We start from the raw sequence: 21,810 nt of genomic DNA on the forward strand, positions 1-21,810 counted from the left end.
CGTTGCTAGCTCGGCTCGGCTCGGCTCGACTCGGCTTGTTACATTTTCTTAACGAGCCGAGCTAGCATCTTAGCTCGTTACTCATAACGAGCCAGCTCGAGCTGGCTCACGAGCTCAACGAGCTAAGGGCAAGTAGCAGGCCAGCAGCCCAACAACCACGTTCGCGAGTCGCCCGGCCCATTTCCCAGCAACTCATCCCAAAAATGCTAACCCTAGCCTTCGTGAGCGCGTCGCCCAGTCCTCCTCTCAGGTCTCAGCCGCACAACCGTGCGGCGGCGCTGAAGCTCATCTGCCCATCTCGCCGCTCTCCTCTACCGTAGCAAACCAGCTGCAAAATACTCTCTGCATTCTTCGGTCTCTCCACTCAGGAGCACCAAGACCATGCTAGCAAAATCGCAATCACGAAGTCTTGGAAGGATGCCATGCTCGTGGAGTCCGCATAGGGACAAGAAGGCAAGGCCCCTGCCTCACATCCTCGAAGCCCCACCTGGAGTCCTGGAAAATTGGTTCACATGTAAGAGATTTTGGTTCTCACACTTCTCACTGAGTTGGTGTTCGTCATGTGTTTCGTTTGTTTTGTTTCAACTGCAAGATTCAATCAAATGTTCCTTTGACCTTACAAATTTAACCTTCTTTCTTTACCTTTGCTCGGGCTGGGATTTATTTTGGCTAATGAAGGTTGCTTGCTGCTTGTGCCAGATTCATGTCAAAACGTGTGCTTGACCACGCCGCCGCTTGCTGCATAGCCTGCTGCCCTTGCCCTTGTGCCGTCACTCGCAGCGCGGCCTGCCCGTCCCCGTGTAGTCGCTGGCTCGCGAGCTAAAACGAGCTAGCTTGAGCTTGTAGCGAGCACGAGCCGAGCTGCGTTTTCTGCTCGTTTAGATAGCGAGCCGAGCCGAGTCAGCTCGTTTAGATTAAAGCGAGCCGAGCCGGCTCGGCATCCACCCCTACGCACGACGAAACCACGGGACCGCATCGGTGCCGCGTTTTCGAGCCACGGGACTATCTCGGTGCCACGCTGCCACACTCCCGGTCCGCGGTGTAGTTTCAACCCGCGGGACCGTCGCAGTTCCACTCCCTTGTTCAGCGGGAACAGCTCAGCCAACGCTCCCGCATTCCCGCGTTTTCACTTTGCGGGGTGGATATATTTATGCAAATTTTTCTCGTACAGACATATGAACGTAAATTAGTTTTAAAAAGATTGGTATATTCTCTTTTTTTTGCTGGTTGGACCGACCTGATCATGCCGGATCCACGCGCTTGTCTTGTGATCTTGGGTTTGGTTTGAATTCAAAAATGCTTTAGCAAAATGTCTTGCTATATGAAATAGCTATTACTATGCAGCTGCTCGCACAAACTACGCTCCATGTTTGAAACTTGATTTAGGACATGTTTATTTTGATGCCTAAATCAACGTGACTAAATTTTGGCGTTGTCAATATTTTGTAAGGTTGTTGATGTATAGGTTGTATTTAATTAATTTACTACATCTATCAGGTATTTTGGGAAGAAGATTCTAAAAACACCAAAGTTTGGTAGCGTAGGTAATTTTTGATAATGTTTAGATTGTTGCCTTGTCAAATTTTGGTTTTGCCAAAATTTAGTAGGATTAAGTCTGGCAACAAAGCGAACAACACTTTAATTTGACGATCTACACATGATTCTGTACCTGCTAGCAATATTGCTTCATCAGTTGAAGCCAACTTGTTTTTTTTTCATAATCGAACTTTCTAACTCTTTAAAACCTCCTACAATTGCGTAAAAAAAACCTCCTACCTAGAGAAATCCGTTGAAATAAAGTTGAACGAGAGCTCCATAACAACGCCTTCAAAAAGGTAATCAGCGTCTAAGAGCTTCACTGTCACCAGCACCGGCAAGCCGAGCAAGACTTTCGTCTCGAAGTCCCATCCGAACATAGTGACCACAATGTAAGCAGCAAATGCCACATGCACATGGAAGCTACCTGGAAGCTACCTGTACTATGTACACCGTAACGATCTGCACGATGGCTGGACAGCGTTGTTGATGACCTGCTAAGTTTTTCTCTGCACTGGATTAAGTCTAAAGAAACTCGATTTTAGAAAAAAAAATTAAAACCTCCTGCAAAATAAAAGAGATGGAGTACAACTACTATACTCGAGTCTGAGACGGATCGACCGTGGCGCGTGTCCGCACCTGCATAATTAAAAACGCTAGGCGTGTACGTACGTAGTTTCGTCTCCTTTTTTTACCTAAATGATGCATCCATCTACGCATACGTCCTCGTAACAAGATTAGACGATGAAGCTAATCAAGCTCCTCATCGGCTGCTTCGTCCCCCGCGGCGGCGAGACCGAGGCTCAGATGATGATGAGGGAGCTGGATGAAGAGCTCAACGAGCTGTTCCGGGACGTGCTGCCGCCACCACGGTCGCCGTGGAAGAGGGCGAAGGAGGCCATCCGCCGCCGCAGGAACGGCGCCAAGGTCGCGCCGGCGACGGCGGACGCCGCCGTGATCGTGCTTGGCCCGGCCGTGACGAGGATGCTCGTCGACCAAGGCGCGACCCATCTTCTGGACGAGCTCGAATTGCTTAATCAGGCAATAAGGGAGCACTACGCGTCGTCGTAGCTTCATGCTACCTGCTATGTCTTGTGATCTTTGGCTTTGATTTCGTAGTACTCTCTTCCTTCGTATTATAATAAGTCGTTTGACTTTTTTTCCTTAGTTAATCTTTCAGTTAAATCAAATTTATAGAGAAAATTAGCAACATCGATGACACCAGACTAGTTTCACTAAATTGAACATTGAATATGTTTCGTTACAATGTTTGTTTTATATTAAAAATAATATTATATTTTGCTACAAACTCAGTTAAATTTAAAAAAGTTTGATTAAAAAAAATCTAACTATTTATAATATGAAATGGGGGGAGTATTGTAGAGCTGCAGAGGCTTGCTTTGGCTGTACAAGATTATGTACTATCTAGCATTGGTTCATTAGCTGAAAGCTCTGGTTTCCCATGCATCCATGGCCAAGGCCAACAGAACTCATTATGTGCTGAATCGCATTCTGAAATCTACGCAGAAGTTACGGTTACCAGATCTGATAAGAGGTACTAAACACAACACCCAGCTATACCCATATGCTGATGTTATTACGATGTTAGTATTATGTCGTTGTAACATTATAGTGTTTTTTAAAATATATTTTTGTCCTTTTTTATTGATCGACGTTATATAATAACCTTTTGAACTTTCCCTAAACTTCCAATAACTCACATTGCTTACAATTTTTACGACGAAACGAACAACGTCCAACATTCGAATGTTTGCTAGGCAATCCCTCTTAAAAATAGAAGATACTCCTATACGGATTCCATCGCTTCTGGATGTGGGTCCCAGGCGCTCTTCAGCCCGGCCCAAAAAACACTGCTGGGCCGAAACCTGCGATAACACATGAGATAGGCAGGCATCCGACGTGGCAGCGCCACTATCCGAAGCCGCGCCCCGATTGGCCCCGCCCAAATCCAGAAATCTCCACCTCACCCGCTCACCTCCGCCACAAACTCCCCCGCTACATATACGTTACACGTAGCACCTCTCCTTCTAGAGTAGTGTTAGTCTTAGCGAATCCAGCAGCAGAAGCAGCAGCAGCAGCTCAGCCGCCGCCGATGGCGTCCACGATCATGGCCCCAACCTCCCGCGTCCTCGCCGCCAAGACCCCCTTCCTCGGCCATCCCCGCCCCTCCAATGCCCCCCTCCGCGACATCGCCGCCGCCGCCGCCACCGGCCGCATCACCATGGTACGTACACACTTACTCTACTATTTTCCGTTCAAGAATATAACAACCTAATATCATCAGATGTTCGAGAATACATCATAGTAATTGTTATATTTTTGGACGGAGAGATTGCAGATTAGCTAAGTAGCTATTTTTTGGTTGTGGGGGTGCAGAGCAAGGAGCTGTGGTACGGGCCGGACAGGGTGAAGTACCTGGGGCCATTCTCGGCGCAGACTCCGTCGTACCTGAGGGGCGAGTTCCCGGGCGACTACGGGTGGGACACGGCGGGGCTCTCCGCGGACCCGGAGGCGTTCGCGAGGAACAGGGCGCTGGAGGTGATCCACGGCCGGTGGGCGATGCTCGGCGCGCTGGGCTGCATCACGCCGGAGGTGCTCGAGAAGTGGGTGCGCGTCGACTTCAAGGAGCCCGTGTGGTTCAAGGCCGGCGCCCAGATCTTCTCCGACGGCGGCCTCGACTACCTCGGCAACCCCAACCTGGTGCACGCCCAGAGCATCCTCGCCGTGCTGGGATTCCAGGTCGTCCTCATGGGCCTCGTCGAGGGCTACCGCATCAACGGCCTCCCCGGCGTCGGCGACGGCAACGACCTCTACCCCGGCGGCCAGTACTTCGACCCGCTCGGCCTCGCCGACGACCCCGTCACCTTCGCCGAGCTCAAGGTCAAGGAGATCAAGAATGGCCGCCTCGCCATGTTCTCCATGTTCGGCTTCTTCGTCCAGGCCATCGTCACCGGCAAGGGCCCCTTGGAGAACCTGCTCGACCACCTCGCCGACCCCGTCGCCAACAACGCCTGGGTCTACGCCACCAAGTTCACGCCGGGCTCGTGAATGGCCCAGCCGCCATTGTAGACTACTCTCTCTCTCCATCGCTCGATGTACCAATGCTTGCACAGATTGTACGATGCTGTGATGAATCTGATATGATCCATCCAGAATTCAGAAACTGAAAAAAGTTGGGGTTTGCAACTTATGTGTCAGCTGCTGCTTTAAGCTTAGTTAACTCTTTTGATGTTTTAATTTGTACATTTGTGTACTTTGTAATGATCCATACGAGACCTAGTGTTTGATTATTGCTAATTTGCTGTGGCATTTTCTTGCATCAAGTACTGGATACAGAGTTCATCATTCAGATTTCTGAAGATACAAACCTTGCAGACTTCAGTTGAAGCAGAGACAAAAACATTTGCAGACAAAGGCAGAGATGGAGTAAAAACGCCTTGCAAATTCGATGATTTCCTTGCTGTACACATATTACAGAGCTGGTGTTGCATTATCTCTATTCGCTCATGGCGGATAATCTGTATTTAATTACCCTTCCATATCTCAGGTTCATCTCTCTACATACAAGATGGCATACATACACTGACAACAAAGAACTAATATACATGTACAGACTTCTTGCTTTCACCTATATAAATCTTTTCTCTGATAAGCTGGACACCGGACGATCGAGTGCCAGCACCACCGCCATTGATGATGGAGCTCATCATCGTCATCAACAACATCACCATCATCTCGTCAGGCTTGCGATGAAGAGGAGAGAACCTCGAAGCCTTGTTTTTCACCTCCCAGTCTCTTCCATTGTCTCTTCTTGGATGCAGTAGCAGGGAATGTAGGGAAATGCACTTGGATTCAGATTGAATGCATTCACTTTGAGCTCTTCTTCCCCCACCATCTTTTCCGGGATTTCTCCTCACCAACCTTCTGAAGATTTACCTTGGTCTCCTTCAACCGAGACTTGTAGTCTTTCTTCCATGTCGCGAATCGGTCCTTGAGCTTTCGGAGTTCATCGTCTGGGTTCATGTTTGAACCAACTTGTCCGGACTTCACGGCAACAAGGAAGCCAGCATCGTCTTCGAACACCTGCCGCCTGTCCTCAAACTCCTTGGCTAGGTGGTTCACCGCGTTTATCCGCCTATCTGAATTCGGTGCTGCCACTCTAGCCTCAGAGTTGTGGTTTTGATATTTGAACTCTGTCCCTTCAGGGGTATGGGTCCCGGTCGACGTATCTTCAGAATCATAATGAGCATGCATTGGAGCAGCGTCGGTTCGAGCTGCTCGGCTGGCCACATCTTCTGCAGTTAGGCTCTTCTTGGCTGCCACAAGGCTCAACTGAAATGAATACAGATGATTTACATTTAGACTCCAAAGGAATGTAATCTTCTAATGATAATACAGGAAAACACTATTGCAAGACACTCTTCTCTAAACACTCCAATCACTCAAATCTTAGCCATATCTCGGTACTGCATAATTTAGCTCATGGGTTGGCATGCCAAAGTACAGAAGTGCATGCCATATAATACTGGTGTTTGAGATGGATGAAGATGAAATCAGTGCACATAAAACGAGAAAGCCATTAACATATGATTAATTGAGTTTTAATTATTACAAACTTGAAAATTGGATTTATTTGATATTTTAAAGAGACTTCTATATAGAAAGTTTTTTGCAAAAAAAACGCACTATTTAGCAGTTTAAAAAAACATGCTAACGGAAACCAAGGTAAAATATTCATCTTATTCAGAAAAGAATAGGGCATTAAATATGAGAACATGTTTTAAAAAGTGTTTATGTGCTCCCTCAAACAAAAATAAGCAATCATGAAAAATTAACAGGATACAATGTAGATAATTACCTGCAGAGAGGAGAGCTGCTTCTTCCATGCCTCTTCCATAGATTTCATTTTGGCCTCATATTCTGACCATTTCTTCTCATATTGATCCAATTGTTGCTTTAGCATTTCGTTTTCTTCCTCCTTATCTCGCAATGCAGCCTCAGCTTTTGAAACACGTCCCTGGAGTTCCGTGATAACTGGTTGCCGAGGATAATCTCCATTCGTTTCCTGCCATGGGATGCTAATCGTTAGAGGATACACCTTTGACATTTATGCCACTAGAATGTTGAATCAATTCAAAGCTTGTACAGGGAGGACTTCTCAATAGGGAAACTTGGATATCACAAGTAGTGAAAGTTTTCAATAGCTATGTGTTGGTGATTAGGTCAATATTGTGCTCATGCAAATAGCAGAAACAAAATCTCTAACATCAATCTCAAATCCTCGGTCAGATCATGTACTGCCCAATTGCTCACTCAATACTGGATTAAAGCAGTAAGCAGCTTGGGAGGTGAGGGAGGATTACATAATATTGAGATATATAAATCATTTGCAGAGAACTCACATGATACATCCGCGCTTGTGAAACATTATTCCTTACATGTATAACTTTTCTGTGACTAGCCTTTGAGTCCTTCTCTTCCTTCAGGCACTTATATTTCTTCCTGGCCAAGCACCCACGCATCACTGCAGACGCATACAGAAGCACATGATTAGATGGATGTGCTACATATTGCAACATGATGTCACTAAAGCCTTCTCACAACTCTTAAAGTACCTGATTGTAGAAGAACAACATATTTGAGCTGATCAATAAACATGGTAGCTGCAATTCGACGCCTAGCATACTTCTGTATGAGAACAGATGCCTTCCATCTCTTTACAAGATGATCAAAGTGAACTCTTGCCTTTTCACCTCTTATAACTGCAAATTTGCAAGGCAAAAATGTTAGACCAAATATCTGGCATCTCCGAACTGATAACTAAAGCCAGGGAGTGGTTTGAAAGTCAAACATCCCACACATGCCAGAAGGTCAATTTATTAGGAATATTAAAAACTAAAAACATTAGAAAAAATAAAGAGAATTACATGATTGCAAAGTCATTGCTCCTTTCTTCAGTCCCTGGTATTCTTGTCTAGTACACAACCCACGGAAGTTCTTCTGAATCCGAAGGGCTCCATGGAGCATCCGATTCTTAGCATTTTCCAGTGCAGCAACCTACAAGTTATCAATGAGAACGACAATCCATATCAAGCCAGTGTGTGCTATTGGACTGTTGAAGTGTATTTTATCCAAAAATGTAAGAATCGTTGTACCTGTCCTGTACGAAGAAACAATTTTGTATAGCCAACTTGATACATTTCTGGTGGAATATTGAACTGTTGTAATACAGCAACCGAAATACTAAGAGGATCCTGCGATGCAATGGAACGCAGGAGAAGACACCCATATCTGCAGATTATAAAAACAAAAATGGAATTTCGAAATCAGCTAGTACACTAGTACTGAACATTGTAAACAAGTATGCTCATGAAGTCTGATTCTGCAAACTAGCAACCTTTCAGCAAACTGTTGGTGAGTCATCCTAGTTGGATAGCCTGCTCTTGATATCCGCACAACTTCGAGCACCCCACAACACTTAAGCTGGTGTGAAACAAGATCATGCTCAAATAGCATGGGACGTTGTTTGCTATTTGGCTGGATGCATCGAATGAAATGAGGAGTTGTGTTCTCCAATTGCTGCATCAGCTTGAACAGTTGAGCCTGATAACATAATAGAGCATGAAGATGGTTACATGTAACATCAAACTTTATAGAAATGTGCACAACATTATGCATTAAGCTGTCATGGACCAGGAGCTAAAAGCATTGCCATGGAAGTAAATACAAAATATTGAGTTAAAAAGTAGAGGACAAGAGCAACACTCTTGAACAAAATTATCTGATCCTATGAATACATGAATGATTGAAAGTGGTACCTTAAATTTGGTCACGACACTTTGCTTTTGTGAATCAACAGCTGAGTGCCATGACAAGGTTGATTTATTCTGAGAATCAGCAACCATGACAGAGGCAAAGTATTTTGGGAGTTCAGATTTACATGATGAGAGTAGTTGAATTAACTCAGAGTTCAACGGATCTCTGTTCTTCTCCAAGAAACCAGTTGTATCATACGTCACCTGGAAACACAACTTGTACGATTAATCAAGTTGTATAAAGTAAAGCTTCAAAAACAAATGAGATAATTGACGGTAAACGGACAAGTTCACACAGATGGAGAAAGTGATGGCTACAATGAAACAATGGAAAGATAGGTCAACACAGATCACCAACCTCTCCAGCATAATGGCAAATCTTAAAAGCACCTTCTTGTTCACCCCTGAAGGCAGAGTTTCCCCTCAAGTGCTGCTTAAGCTTGTTAGCAAAAGAAAAGTCTGTTGCCTTTGGGAATGTAGACTCTTCATCCAGTAATGATAATAGCCCTAGAGGTTTCTGTAATGCAAAGAAATTAATGATACAACAGTACATGCACAGACAAAGCATGTAAAATTAAGTTTACATCACAAGGTATTAATATGCAAAACAATGATGATGTCAGTCTTTTTAATAATTGCACATAATTATTAATTGCATTTGATTTATGACCAATGGAATTTTCCACAGAGACATTCCTCTTGAGGATGTGCTTCTGTCTGTCTGGTCAAAATCTTCTCTCATTTTATCTTGGAAAATGTTCACTAAACTAGAATAGCTCAGAATTGTTGAATAGAAGGTTGGACGTTATTGTAAGGTCTGCTACAACAGTTTGTAGTACCTACTCTAGTACAATTTTTTTTTTTAAAAAAAAAGGCAACTGATGGATACATGGAAAGACACAGGCAAAAAAGAAGAGAACAGCGAAAAAAAACTTAAAATATGGTATTGCGGTTTTGCCTGCCTCTACCATCTAAGCAAATAAAAAGGATTCACGTTAAAAGAAAGAGTAAATTTCAAAAAAAAAAAGGCCAAATAAAAAGGAAATTGCATGCAAATAACAAACTCAGAAGTCAGAACATTCCAAACTGACCATGTACATTCAGAAAAGTTATGGGATTCCATGAAAGTAACACTAGATACCTTCTCAAAGAGAGTTAAGCAGTCAGCATTATCCACAAATTCCACATTTGCCCAGTCAATTCCATCCTCTAAGTATTCCTGAAAAAAGTGTAGAGTTAGCACTGATATAGGGGATAAAAGCATGAGACTACCAGCTTTAACACACACCCCAAAAAAAAAAAAAAGATAAAAGCAATTGTGCTGCCAAATAGCAAAATTCAGTAGCAGCTTATGAGTGAGCAGAGTCTGATATTACACTAAGAATCAAAGCTGTCCCTCAAGCTTCACCCACAAACTGGTTGTGCCAAAGGGAGCCAAAGAAAGATAAGGCAATCTACACAGATCCTAAATAACTGAGAGATACAAACTTGCACGGTTGTAACCAATCAATAGAAGTTGCAACCAGTGTGATGACCATATTGGAACAGGTACAAGACTAAAAGCACTCAAAAGTTGAAAGACAATGGCAAAACAAATAGCATAAGATGATATAAAAAATATTGGCATCTGATCACATGCCAAGTTCTGAGTAAGAAACTCATTTACACCTTTGCTAAAAATGCAGAGCAAGCAAACCAAAATATATTCCAGAATTGGTTTTCAAGAAAGAATTTACATGTAAATAGAACTAATAATTATTTCAAAACTTTGGCACTGCCACAAACAAATATTCCTTGAAATGTTAGAATCTTACCTCCTGTTCTAGCTTGAAAAGATGTCGATTGAAGTGCTGTTGTAGCCTTTCGTTGGCATAGTTTATACAAAATTGCTCAAAACCATTCTTCTGTAGTGGTATAGTTAAATGTTAATAACTGAGATATTAGAAGAAAAAATTCATATTAAAAAGAATGTGTTTTGTTCCATACAATGAAAGACTCGAACCCATAAATATCTAAAATACTTATGGATCTCCATGTGTGTTCTCTTCCAGTTCCAAGTGAGTGGTTAATTTGCTCAACAACCCAGTCAAACAAATGGGCGTAAATGGACTTTGCTAGAGCATCCCTTGCATCAATAGCCTAGAGAAAGTAGAAAACATACAGTAGAAACACGATGGAAAATATAATAAGGCGCGACCTATGATCCATGCTGCTAAATTTGCCAGGTAACTTACCTGAGTTAATGTCAGCTTTTGAATAATATTGTCCTTTCCAGCTTGGATTTTACGTGTAGTGAGGGCATTCATCAATTGAGGAGCGCTGCAACCTAACAGCTTGGCTGCAGTAGCCAACCCTGAAAAACATGTTACACAGCAGTCATTCACTAAGCATGGTGAAAACCAACTGGCACCTATACAGCTATACCAAATTTTCTTTACAAATGCAGGATGAAGACAATGTGGCTAATAGTTTTACATTTCTATACATATTTTCCCCAGTGCATACCATAAGAAAAGAAAAATGCCCATTACATAGAAGGGGAAAATTGTACCTTCATTTGAAACAATATCCACATGATTTTCATTGTCTATCACAGTGAATGAAATGTTTCCAAGCCACAAGACAGCTGCGAGCATGGAAAACAATTTCATTTGGTCTTCTTTAGATATTTGAATAATATCGAGTGCATCCTGTAAATGGAAAAATTGACATAAATAACAGATATTGTAAGATAATAAGAGAAATTTGGATAGAAATGATGGTCAAATCTGCAGCAACATTACCACTAGCATTGAAAATCTTTTAGCATCATCAACACCATCAATTCTCAAGCAAGCACTCTGCTTTAAGTAATTGTAGTAATCGGCTTCTTTCAAAAACAGTTTTTCTGCAGTAATAAGGATGCAAGAGGAATATTAAGAGATGAACCATTATCTAGGAAATATATATTTTTGCAAAGACAAACAAGCATGTAAACAAATGCAATGTAATTACTCTTTAAAAGGGGATTAGCTCCAGAGCACAGTTGATAGAAAATATGGAATGACCTCTCCCCTGTTGCTCTTCGAACCACCCTCGACTGCATAGACAAGATACAGGACATTAGAACTTTCAAAGGAGAAATCAGATCAGAGTTTTGATAACAACTGAATCACCATACCTTCTCTAACAGGACTGCTCCATGAGATTCAGTTTGAGGAACATACATGCCCAAAAAAACACGTTATCAGGAAGTTCAACAGTTTTATCGCTAGACATCTCAACAATATATTGTACAGGAGACTTACATGTTTGAATTTTAGCACCAGACAGCTTTCCAGTTTCAGAGAAGTGTATTTCGGTAAGTTTACCCTATATATTAAAATCATCATGGCATAATGAGAATACTTAGAAATGATTAAATGATGAACAATGGAAAGACAATTTTTTTACATGAAGATAAACTCACAAATCGACTAGAGTTATCATTTCTTGATGTTTTTGCATTCCCTAATGCTTCCAGAATAGCATTTGTCTGAAGAACCTCAGACTCCATTCCTCTGGCATCCCCTAGAGTGGCCAAATATTGCATTGCAATTTTAGCTGTCTCAGTCTTTCCTGCTCCACTTTCGCCACTGAAATAATACAAGGACCACAGAGAGTGCATTAAAATACTGGGCTACACGGTCTTAAGAGAATTGTTGTTATTGTCATGGAAGCACAGTAACATGTCCTAACCTTATTATTATAGATTGGTTTACGCCATCTGCAGAGAGGAGTTGCGTCAGATTATACTTGTTGCGAAAAAATAGTATAAATGTACTAATCCCTTTAGCACCTACCTCTTCGCATTTCATTAAAAGCCAAGTCAGCTATTGCATACACATGTGGATCATCATTGAGTTTTTTCCTGTATTGCGAGATGAAATCTTTCCCATAGAGAGCAACTTCTTTTAATGGATTAACAGCAACCAGAACAGGCCCTGCTTTTGTCTACAAAGACAAGAATACAAATGAAGAGACAAACTAGACTATAAAAACATAATTAATTTGCAGGATAGACCTTACATAAATAAGATCACGAGAATATCTGGACTGCAGATCGTAAAGAACTGAGGGTTCATTTAAATAGCTGAGATGGATTAAATTATCCACTCCATCAAGAATATCAGGGTTCGCCGGCAAGAGTCTGTCTGGTGACAGTGTCAAAACCTACACAGAGAAACCATTAGATAAGAAACTGTTACAGAAATTCACTCAAATAAGTATGCCATTACTTTAGCATGAGACTCACCTCTCCATTAACCATGAGTATTTCAACATCATCTCCAGAAACTGATTGAATCTGTCCAAGTTTCCATGTTGCATCTGGTGAAGAACACCAAACTCGGAGCTTCTGAAGAAATAAAAAAAATCAAATGTTATGGCTTTGCCTGGTTTTTTAACAACTATTTGAACTCAAAAGCATCATATTCAAATCATCAAGGGAAAGAAATTTGAAAAAAAAAAAGAGAAGTAATCCCAATTACATGTAAAATTGTTTTGATTGTCCAAAATATCCATAGTTCCATACTTCTAAGGATCGGAGTAACAATAACATGCAAGGTAATCATAGGTGTTCTTGACCCACTAGCCAAAACAAGTAGAGGGTCTACTTCCCAGGCAAGGAACAAGCACAAAGCAACAACTGCCTAGATATACTGATTAATACTGCAGGACAACAAACAAATGTAACATATAATCAAATTGAAGGATCAATTTGACTAACGATTCTCAGCCTTAACTCATGAGTGATTTCTTGCCATCATATAAGAGCAAGCATTCAGTTCATGATACTTCCATGTAATAAAGACAAATAGATCAGAGAACTTGTTGCCAAGTAGTACCATTTGTTCACATGATAACAAGATAAAATCTTATCAAATCACAATGAACAAGCTTCTCACCTTCTGGAGGACATAATCCATGGTATCAGTGAACACCGGCTTCCCATTTGTCTTTGTCCTTGGAGAAACAGAAGGGAGCTCCTTAGAGACCATCATCTCCTTCCTTTCCTTGTGAATGTTATCAGCATACGGTGACTCCTCAAGAACCTCCCCATTAGAGAACTTCCTCTTGGCCCCAAATATGCGAGTTTTTACCACATTCTCCTCCTTGGCCTCCTGAACACAAATCTTCATCTCAACCCCTGGCTTCTTGTCAGCCATCACCATATCCGCCACAGCGCCTTTTGCCGCGCCATTCTCAAGCTTAACCCCAGCCATCACCGTATCCGCCACAGCGCCTTTTGCCGCGCCATTCTCGAGCTTAACCCCAGAAGGCAGTGATGGCCGTCTTGCACTGGGCAAGCGGCCGCGGCACGTCGGCCGCGCTGGCAATGCCGGAGGCGCATCCTTGGGCTGCTCATCGCGCTTCTTTATCGTCTCCAGCAAGACCTCCAGGGAGCTCTTCGCCGCGGCCGGGGCTGGCGCCATCACGGCGGCTGCAGAGAGCATCACCGCCGTGGGAAATCACACAAAAGCCACCAGATCAGACCAGTGACCTACACGCAGCCTCACACACCAATCCGCCAAATCCTGCCGCGGGGCACCATGGCAACCAAAACCTTCTCCATCTCGCACCAATATTATCTCCAAATTTAGGTGCACACGCCCCTAACTCAAAAGCAAAGGGCTCGAAAGTGACAGCCCTCCCAAACCCCCAAATTCTGCCGCCAAGGGCTCAAAATCCCCTCAACAATCTCTCAAATTCCCACTCCCCCAGCACCGAATTAGCACTCAATTGCACGCACCAAGAACAGATTTCGGCGTGCACGAATCCAAGGGACGGGGGGGTAAAAACCCAAACTCCGCGCGATTTTTGAAGGGGGGAAAAGAACCGGGGGCCAAGCTTGGAATCGGCAAGGGGCGACTGCAAAAGCTGGCGAAAGAAAAGGGGCAAAAGAAGCCCGAAACAAAAAAAGCAAAGCCTCCCGAATCAAAGGGTCGCAACACTAAGCAGCAGCAGCAGGAGCAGCAAGAAGAAGATGCGCAGAAATCATCAAAAGAACTAGAAATAAAACGGGATTTATTTTCCCCCCCAACCCAACGGCAAGAACAGCCAAACCGAAACAAATCAAAACCCAAACAGAAAAACAACCAAAAATAAAACGCGATTTTTTTCCTCCTTCTCTCGGGGGCTTTTGCTTCAACCTCACAATTCAAACCTCCCCAACCCCCCACATTTCTCTGTCTTTTTCCCCCTTCCGCCTTGATCCGTTACTTAGGCAGTGGAAAACATTAGGACAAAGCAAACCGAAATGACGATTATGCCCTCGCGTGCCCCTCGTATTACGGTTGGGTTGGGCAGTGGCATTCTCGTTAATTTTGTGAAAGATGGAGGGTAGTGTGGATGGTGGTGGCTGATTGGGGATTTCGGTTTGGACCGTTGGATGCGAGCGGCTGGCGCTCTTCCCCTCCACGACTTCAGTTGAGGCCGGTGGAATTACCAAACTACCCCTGGAAATTAGTGCTCACGCACCAAGCCCTACTTTGTTTTTAGACTTATATTATTGTGCTCCTTAAAAAAAGGGAGCTTTGCCTGTTCCTAAATACTAATCTAGTTTTATCTAAAAAAATCCTAATCTAGTTTTATCTAAAAAAATCCTAAACTAGTTTATTATCTAGAGAAATATAAGTAAACGGATTAGTGGATTTAATTAATGGAAGCTTCTGTTTGGCAGGTCTTCATTGTATGCATTTTTTGTGTCATTGTCAATGGGAAGATCAATCAGGGCATCATAAATTCATAAGTTCTCCTAAAGAAGTAATGTTTAATGACAATAGTCAATAGGAAGTAGATATTTTCTTTAGATTTGCCCATTTCAATGAACCTGAATAAGTGTGCCCATTAGTGGATTAAGTACTAGATTAGAAAATGGTTAATCATTAATTATTGCTTTAACATCCTTCCATGAAGGTTTCTGTGGACTATGTTCCATTATGTATTTATGTCAACTCCCATTTGCTCTGAGATCCGTGCAGATTTTTCATATGATAAAACAGCAATTTTTATGAACCGCTTTTTGTCTGAAAATCCAGGCCACTCCGACCTGAGCCTGAATTCATTTTTAGCCCAGAATAATGCCCTGCAAAACTTCTGAACGGACATAATACTACTTAAACTGTACCAAACCTTCATGGAGAAATATGTGGCTACTGCGTTGAACAAAATTCCATGGCCGTCAAGGACGTTTCATCAAAAGTCCAAGATTTATTACAGTACGGTAATTACAGCTAAGCACTCCACAGCTTATCTCCAACGCAAAAGACCAAAAAAAAGTGAGCAAGATTACGCCAGTCATCAAGGACTAGAATTAATTACACACAGTAATTTTTTTATAAAAAAAAAAGTCTCTAGATACCAAACGAACGGAAACCAAACATCCTTTGCAGTAAACACGAAATCCCTGTCATTGCCAGTACATTAATTTTATTTTACTATTTACTGTCAAGGAAATGTCAACGCTACCCTCGTGGCATGGCACCAGCTGCCAGAGTGCCAGCTCGTTTCTGGAGAAAAAAATAACAATTCTTCAGGTGGCCAGGAGGTCGAAGCAGAAGAACATGGCGTTCGTCAGGGTACAGAATTCCATCCAAAAAGCACCCAGACCCATACTACACGTACAGACGCCTCGCAACGGTCACTGCAAAGTGGGCCCGTGGTAACATCGTTCATGCCAACCGGAAAGAAGGTCATATTTGAGGGAGGTTCTAAGTTCTAACGGCTCAGATTTTTAATCGGATTCTAAGAAAATATATATAATCTAGAAAATAAACTAAAATCTAGAAACTGAGTTTCTCAGCTTATTCAGATTCTCACCATTTAACTTCTAACCGTCTACTTCTTGAAATCTTAAGGTCTCCCAAACAAGGCTGAAGTAATGATCGATGTAAGGCGACTAAACAATGAGGTTGTTTAGTTGAAAGCTACTCTTACAACTATATAAAAAAGTTGTCACCCTTGACTAAAATGAAACATTCGTTTTATATTTAATCGTATATCGCTTTGATTTTTTTTCCTATTCAAATTTTAAAAAGTGTGATCAAGTTTATAGAAAAATATAAAAATATTATTAACATAAAACAAACATATTATCAAAATATGTTAAATGTTAGTTTTGATAAAAACTAGTTTGGTGAGATAGATGTTGCTAATTTTTTCTATAAACTTAATCAAATTTAAAGAAGTTTGACTAGAAAAAAATTCAAAGCGACTTATAATATGAAACGAGGATAGTATTTATTTCAAGAAAACTAAAATGAAATATATTATTTGCCACATCTAAAAAAATCATACCACAATTTTCTGAGTCATTTACGTGTGGGGTCTAATTTGTTGGAAGAGAATTTTATCATAACTATAATAACAACTAAATAATTGCCAAGTTACTCAAACTTATCTAATTTTAGACGCGACAAACCGTGCGACAAGATATCTAAGGCTGTGTTCCAATCTTATAAAGATTCAGAGTAAATTCGGGCACGCAAACCAAGAAAGTTATTAGCTCAAGTTAATTGAATTTTAATTATTACAAACTTAAAATGAATATATTTGATATTCCAAAGCAACTTTCATTTAGAAAGTTTTCATACAAAACACGTCGTTTAATTGTTTGAAAAACGTGTTAACGAAAACCGAGATAAAATCTTCGTCTTCGTGAGAAAAGGACGGAAACTAAATGTGGCCGGTAACTAAATATCCCTACATGTATTATTCTTGGTATGGTAAGAGGAGGTGATCAGGCTTTTGCTTTGGTACGCTTTGCTTTGCTATCTTTTTGTGTTGGTGATAACCTCTGTGGTAATTGCGTGCTGCTGCTTTAGCTTTCCCGTGGTGATGGTGGGTGCAGCAGCAGCAGCTGCATGCAGGAGCTTTCGACTTGGGCTGCTCAGTGACGGGGAAACACACGAGCGCAGATCTCCTGGCCGCTGCTGCGACCGGCGCCAACATCCAGTCCAGCTTCCTATGATTCCATCGACCTCGCTTGCGAATTCTTTTGTCTCAGATCTCGAGGCACACGAGATGTTGCCGTAGTCTCTTGCAGAGGCTTCAGGTTAGATTTCACAGTTCAGTTACGAGTACTATTTCCGACATGTATTTTCAGGGTGTGTTTATTCGCGCCAAAATTAAAAGTTTGATTGAAATCGAAACGATGTGACGGAGAAATTGGAAGTTTGTGTGTGTAGGAAAGTTTTGATACAATGAAAAAGTTAAAAATTTGAATAAAAAATTGGAAACTAAACCAGACCTTAGTGGTGTGGTTTAGTACTCGGAAAAGTTGCATTGTCATCTAGGAGTATTGATTTCTATTCACTCCTGCTCAAGTGTTAGGTTGTTAGAGTATAGTATTATCTCATTTTTGGTGTAGGATAATCCCAAATGATAGAGCTGTATCAACATCCTAGCTACTGTAGTGATGCTGTTTTTTTATGACAGGCAAACGGCTAGTGACATGATCAGATCATGGAATTAATTTAGTAGTACCATATACCTTTTCAATAAGTTTATTCCTCGTAGGCCTTTCTGCAATTTAATACAGGGAACTGAACTCCACAAAACATAAGAAAATCTGAAGGCCCACACTAGCAATTAGCAATATCAGCAACACAATGCAGGATTTCCTGCTTCATTATCAACTCATCATCCATCCATCCACACAAGTGGCCACAGAATGATGAGGTTTTTTCCTCTGCATCAAGTACTCTTTGGAGCACATACACTGCTGCAGTGCTGCACTGCACAATGTATGGGCAATTAGCTTTTCTTTTGCTGGTCTTAAGGCGATGATTAGGTGTAGCAAAGCTTGGTCAGGCATCATGGGGGGTGACCCATGATTGCAGGCCTTGCTTGCAAGTGAGGGTGCACTGGGACGGCAGTGTCAGGAGACAGCCAACCAACCATGCATCCAATGCAAACTAATCCTGCACATTGAATGGAGAATACTACTTACTCCTACATTGATTCTTTGGGACCAGGAGTATCTGTAGGATGTACGCTCCTGGCTTGTACTGCAGTTCAGTTCTAGTACTAACCATCATTGCAATGTTAATTGGGTTGCCAACTCTTCCTTGCCTTCAAATGGAGGATTTTGCACATAGTATGTGTTGATTCACCTATTAATTGAAAAGAAGAGATGCATTATTGTGGCAGAATTTGTGCAGATATCTTCAATGCTCAAATGTGGTAGGTGCTTAAGGGTAGTGATGGAGTTGGAAAACAAATATGAGCCTTACATATATTTTTTGAGATGGGCTTCTATGTTCTTCAAAGAAAAAACTGCACATATTTTAAAGAAAATGAAGGTACTTAACAGGACTTATAGCTATTATCCTCATATATATATTGGTATCAATGCCATTATAGATGCATGTCTCATACCTATTATCCTCATCCAAAAAACAGGACTTTACTGTACCACGATAGCTGTCAAACTTATCAGCAATAGGGTCTCATTACATGATACATCAACACCATAATTGAGTGAAATGGCAGGAGAAAACACTTTCCTTTTTTTTTAATTGAGCGTGAAAGAACATCAACCCCGTAGGCCATACATAAGAAAGGGCAGGTACATCCGCCTGAGCTCAGATCCTCAGCACAATACAATAGCTAGACGCCGGCTGGATCGATCCATCGATCGGAAAAAATCAATGTCGGCCACATGGCATGCATCCACATATCACTGTGTCACTTACTCAGCATGCGTGTGTTTTGTATGCAACTACAACTTATTTACTCTCACGTACACGCTTGATGTCCCATGTAGGGCAATGACATAGTATTATGAGCGACATCTCAACGATCACCACTACTCAGTAGTTTCTATTCTCTCCACCCCGAAATATAAGATATTATAGCACTCAAAATTTATTGTACAATACAAACATATCTAATTTCTTCATATACTTTCTCATTCAAACCAGTCATTATCATTTCTCATTCAATTTCACTTACTTTCTTAATGTCCACGTAAAACTTTCAAAATGTTTATATTTCGAGACGGTGCGAGTAGTATATATGTTGGTGCTTTGTTTTTCCTCCATTGAAAAATACTGTTATTTCCTCCCTGAAAAACAGCATTGTCCCACCTGATCATCCAAATTGTACCAAGATAGGTTTGGTCTCATGCAAAATATTGGAAAACTTCATGAGAAAATATGAAGTAGAAATCACATATGTAGTGATAACCTGGATGAAAAAAAATAGACGTATGAGATTTACATCATACAATAGTTTTTCGGTTTCCACTACATATACGTAGTTTATACTATTCCTTTCGTTCCAAAATATATGTATTTTTAGATTTCGACACAGTCTTCGATATATTACTTTTACCAACAATAAAAGTAAAATATTTTAAATAAAAATAGTTGCATATTATGATAGTTAGTTCGATGTTAAATCTAGTAACATCAATTTTACACGATTGATCTTTTTATTTTTTCTATTAATAGTTAAAGTAAAAAATGTTTGACTTGACACTATTTTTAAAATGCTTATATTTTAGGATGAATGGAGTACATAATTTTTTGAATATGGTAGGTATTATTTCTGAGAGAGAGAAAACATTTTTTTAACAATTACTAATACAGTAACCACACTACCAGTTTCCTTCCACTGCCGTTCTTCTACCAACGAGCAACAACGACCCTATGCATGGTAACCTTTTCTTTTCCCAATCAATTAACCGCCTGTTCCGTAAGCAGAAGATAACCGGATGAAACAGCCCCGAAAACGACGGCAAATATCCCCATCAAGAGCGAGCGTCCTGCCGTCCGCTGCGTGCGTGTTTCCAGGGCCCTATTTATTACGCCATCCGCGTCTGCATTCGGGCGGGCGTCGTCGCCACTTGGGCTCATCAGCATGCTTTGCTTCGCTTCGCCGTCTCGTTGCGTTTGTCGCGGTCAGTGGCCACGACGACGACGCCGGTGAAGCGAGGAGTTCTTCTGATCCATCCTGATCTATGGCCTCTGCGTGCAGGCAGGTTGGTTGGTGAGCTTCACCAATCCGTCCCAAGCCCGGTGGCTCTGTCAGGTCGAAAGCGACGCCCATCGACGATCGGTTGTTGCCTTGCTACTACTCATTGTTACTAGCGTGTTTGGTTCATATCCACGCTTTATCACATTAACTATCACAGGTTATTAGTTATGTGTTTGGTTTACTGTTGTGACTTATCATTTTTTTTCAATAACAGTCACACATATCATAAACTCAATATTCCTATCAACTTATCACACTTTATAGCTAGCAATTTGTATTGTCACCCACACTTTTGTATCTGCTATAACTTGTCTAATCTTAGTTATGATAAAGTGTGCCCAACAACCAAACACACCTTGCCTACAACTTTACCTATAAAATATAATTATCTATAAATACAAACGCTAACATCGAATTTTAAGCCTGTTTAATCGAAAGCGTAACCCTCATCAATTGATTGTTGCCTTGTTACTCATGGCTTTATTATCTTTAGAACGAGTACTTACACCATTAATTGCCTATAACTTTATTATTTAGAAAGTAATTAGTTATAAATACAAGATTAGTATAGAATTAAGATGGAATAGACGGATACAATTGTGGTGTCCCTTAAGGGTCTGTTTGGCACAGCTCCAGCTCTAGCTCCACCCCTCCTGGAGCTGGAGCTCAGCCAAACAGTTTCAGCTCCACCAAAACTAGGAGTGGAGCTGGATGGAGCTCTCTCACAAAATGAACTAGAGTTGTGGAGCTGGGTTTAGACAGCTCCACAACTTCACTTCAGACTCAACTCCTAGAGTTAAAATTAGGAGTTGGAGCTGTATCAAATAGGCCCTGAACTCAGGTCACAGCTGCCTACAGCTTCCAGCTAATGCTAGTGCTACGAGTATTTGGGTAGTGGAAGAGCAGAGCACTAGCTAGGCCCCACACACACAAAAAAAGACGAGAAAATCCTACTGGTGCTAGTATTTTTCATCGTCAATTTGGAGCCAGTATGATGTGCGGCAGCCGGCAGCGTCCGTTTTTTCCTGAACCTGAAAAAATCCGCACAAGGTCACACCAAGTGGAGGCAAACACAGCGATACACGTTCTACTGGTTCAGCTGCGCCGTGTTTGTACGCCTGATGGCGATGCGGTGGCTCGTATTCGGCTGCAGCCTCTGCTTCGCTGGAGAAGAGTCTGACGAGAATTCGTGGTAGACCGTAGATGCCACGTATTGGGAAGAAAATAATCCAGAATATATATATACCGTTTTCTGGTTACTGTGACGTGGATTCGACGTGGCAGCGGTATAGCCATCATATTTGACTATTTTCAGGTGTTAGTTTGGACGATTGTACCGATTGGTCGTGTGGAATTTGGTAGCCATCTAAAAAAGGAAGATGTACCGTGGCTTCAGGGAAACTGGGTACTTGTGGTCTTGTGGACAGGCAAATACTAC

General features: G+C 41.7%; 2 protein-coding genes across 3 annotated transcripts; one reads left to right on the forward strand and one right to left on the reverse strand.

Annotated features, from left to right (window-relative positions):
* Window positions 1–3,578: 3,578 nt before the first annotated feature.
* Window positions 3,579–4,876, forward strand: LOC127779847 (chlorophyll a-b binding protein of LHCII type III, chloroplastic). The gene is made up of 2 exons (XM_052306766.1): window positions 3,579–3,781; window positions 3,934–4,876. The coding sequence occupies exons 1-2, from the start codon at window positions 3,650–3,652 to the stop codon at window positions 4,603–4,605; spliced, it is 804 nt and encodes a 267-aa protein (XP_052162726.1). The 5' UTR covers window positions 3,579–3,649; the 3' UTR covers window positions 4,606–4,876.
* A 103-nt stretch (window positions 4,877–4,979) lies between these two features.
* On the reverse strand, window positions 4,980–14,594 carry LOC127779846 (myosin-1). 2 transcript variants are annotated; one of them, XM_052306765.1, is made up of 24 exons: window positions 13,298–14,594; window positions 12,646–12,747; window positions 12,420–12,563; window positions 12,194–12,344; window positions 12,090–12,117; window positions 11,821–11,986; window positions 11,660–11,723; window positions 11,533–11,546; window positions 11,367–11,451; window positions 11,156–11,259; window positions 10,924–11,062; window positions 10,607–10,725; window positions 10,359–10,511; window positions 10,187–10,276; window positions 9,514–9,591; window positions 8,731–8,889; window positions 8,376–8,576; window positions 7,955–8,160; window positions 7,713–7,848; window positions 7,485–7,614; window positions 7,173–7,319; window positions 6,996–7,081; window positions 6,416–6,622; window positions 4,980–5,889 (listed from the first exon to the last, which is right to left on the reverse strand). In XM_052306765.1, the coding sequence occupies exons 1-24, from the start codon at window positions 13,844–13,846 to the stop codon at window positions 5,425–5,427; spliced, it is 3,723 nt and encodes a 1,240-aa protein (XP_052162725.1). In that variant the 5' UTR covers window positions 13,847–14,594; the 3' UTR covers window positions 4,980–5,424. The 2 variants fall into 2 exon arrangements, with proteins under 2 accessions (XP_052162725.1, XP_052162724.1); XM_052306764.1 differs by having other exon boundaries at window positions 6,960–7,081; window positions 13,298–14,593.
* Between the last annotated feature and the right edge of the window lie 7,216 nt (window positions 14,595–21,810).

This window comes from Oryza glaberrima, chromosome 7 (genome assembly GCF_000147395.1).
Source record: "Oryza glaberrima chromosome 7, OglaRS2, whole genome shotgun sequence".
In the NCBI taxonomy this organism is placed as follows: Eukaryota; Viridiplantae; Streptophyta; class Magnoliopsida; order Poales; family Poaceae; genus Oryza; species Oryza glaberrima.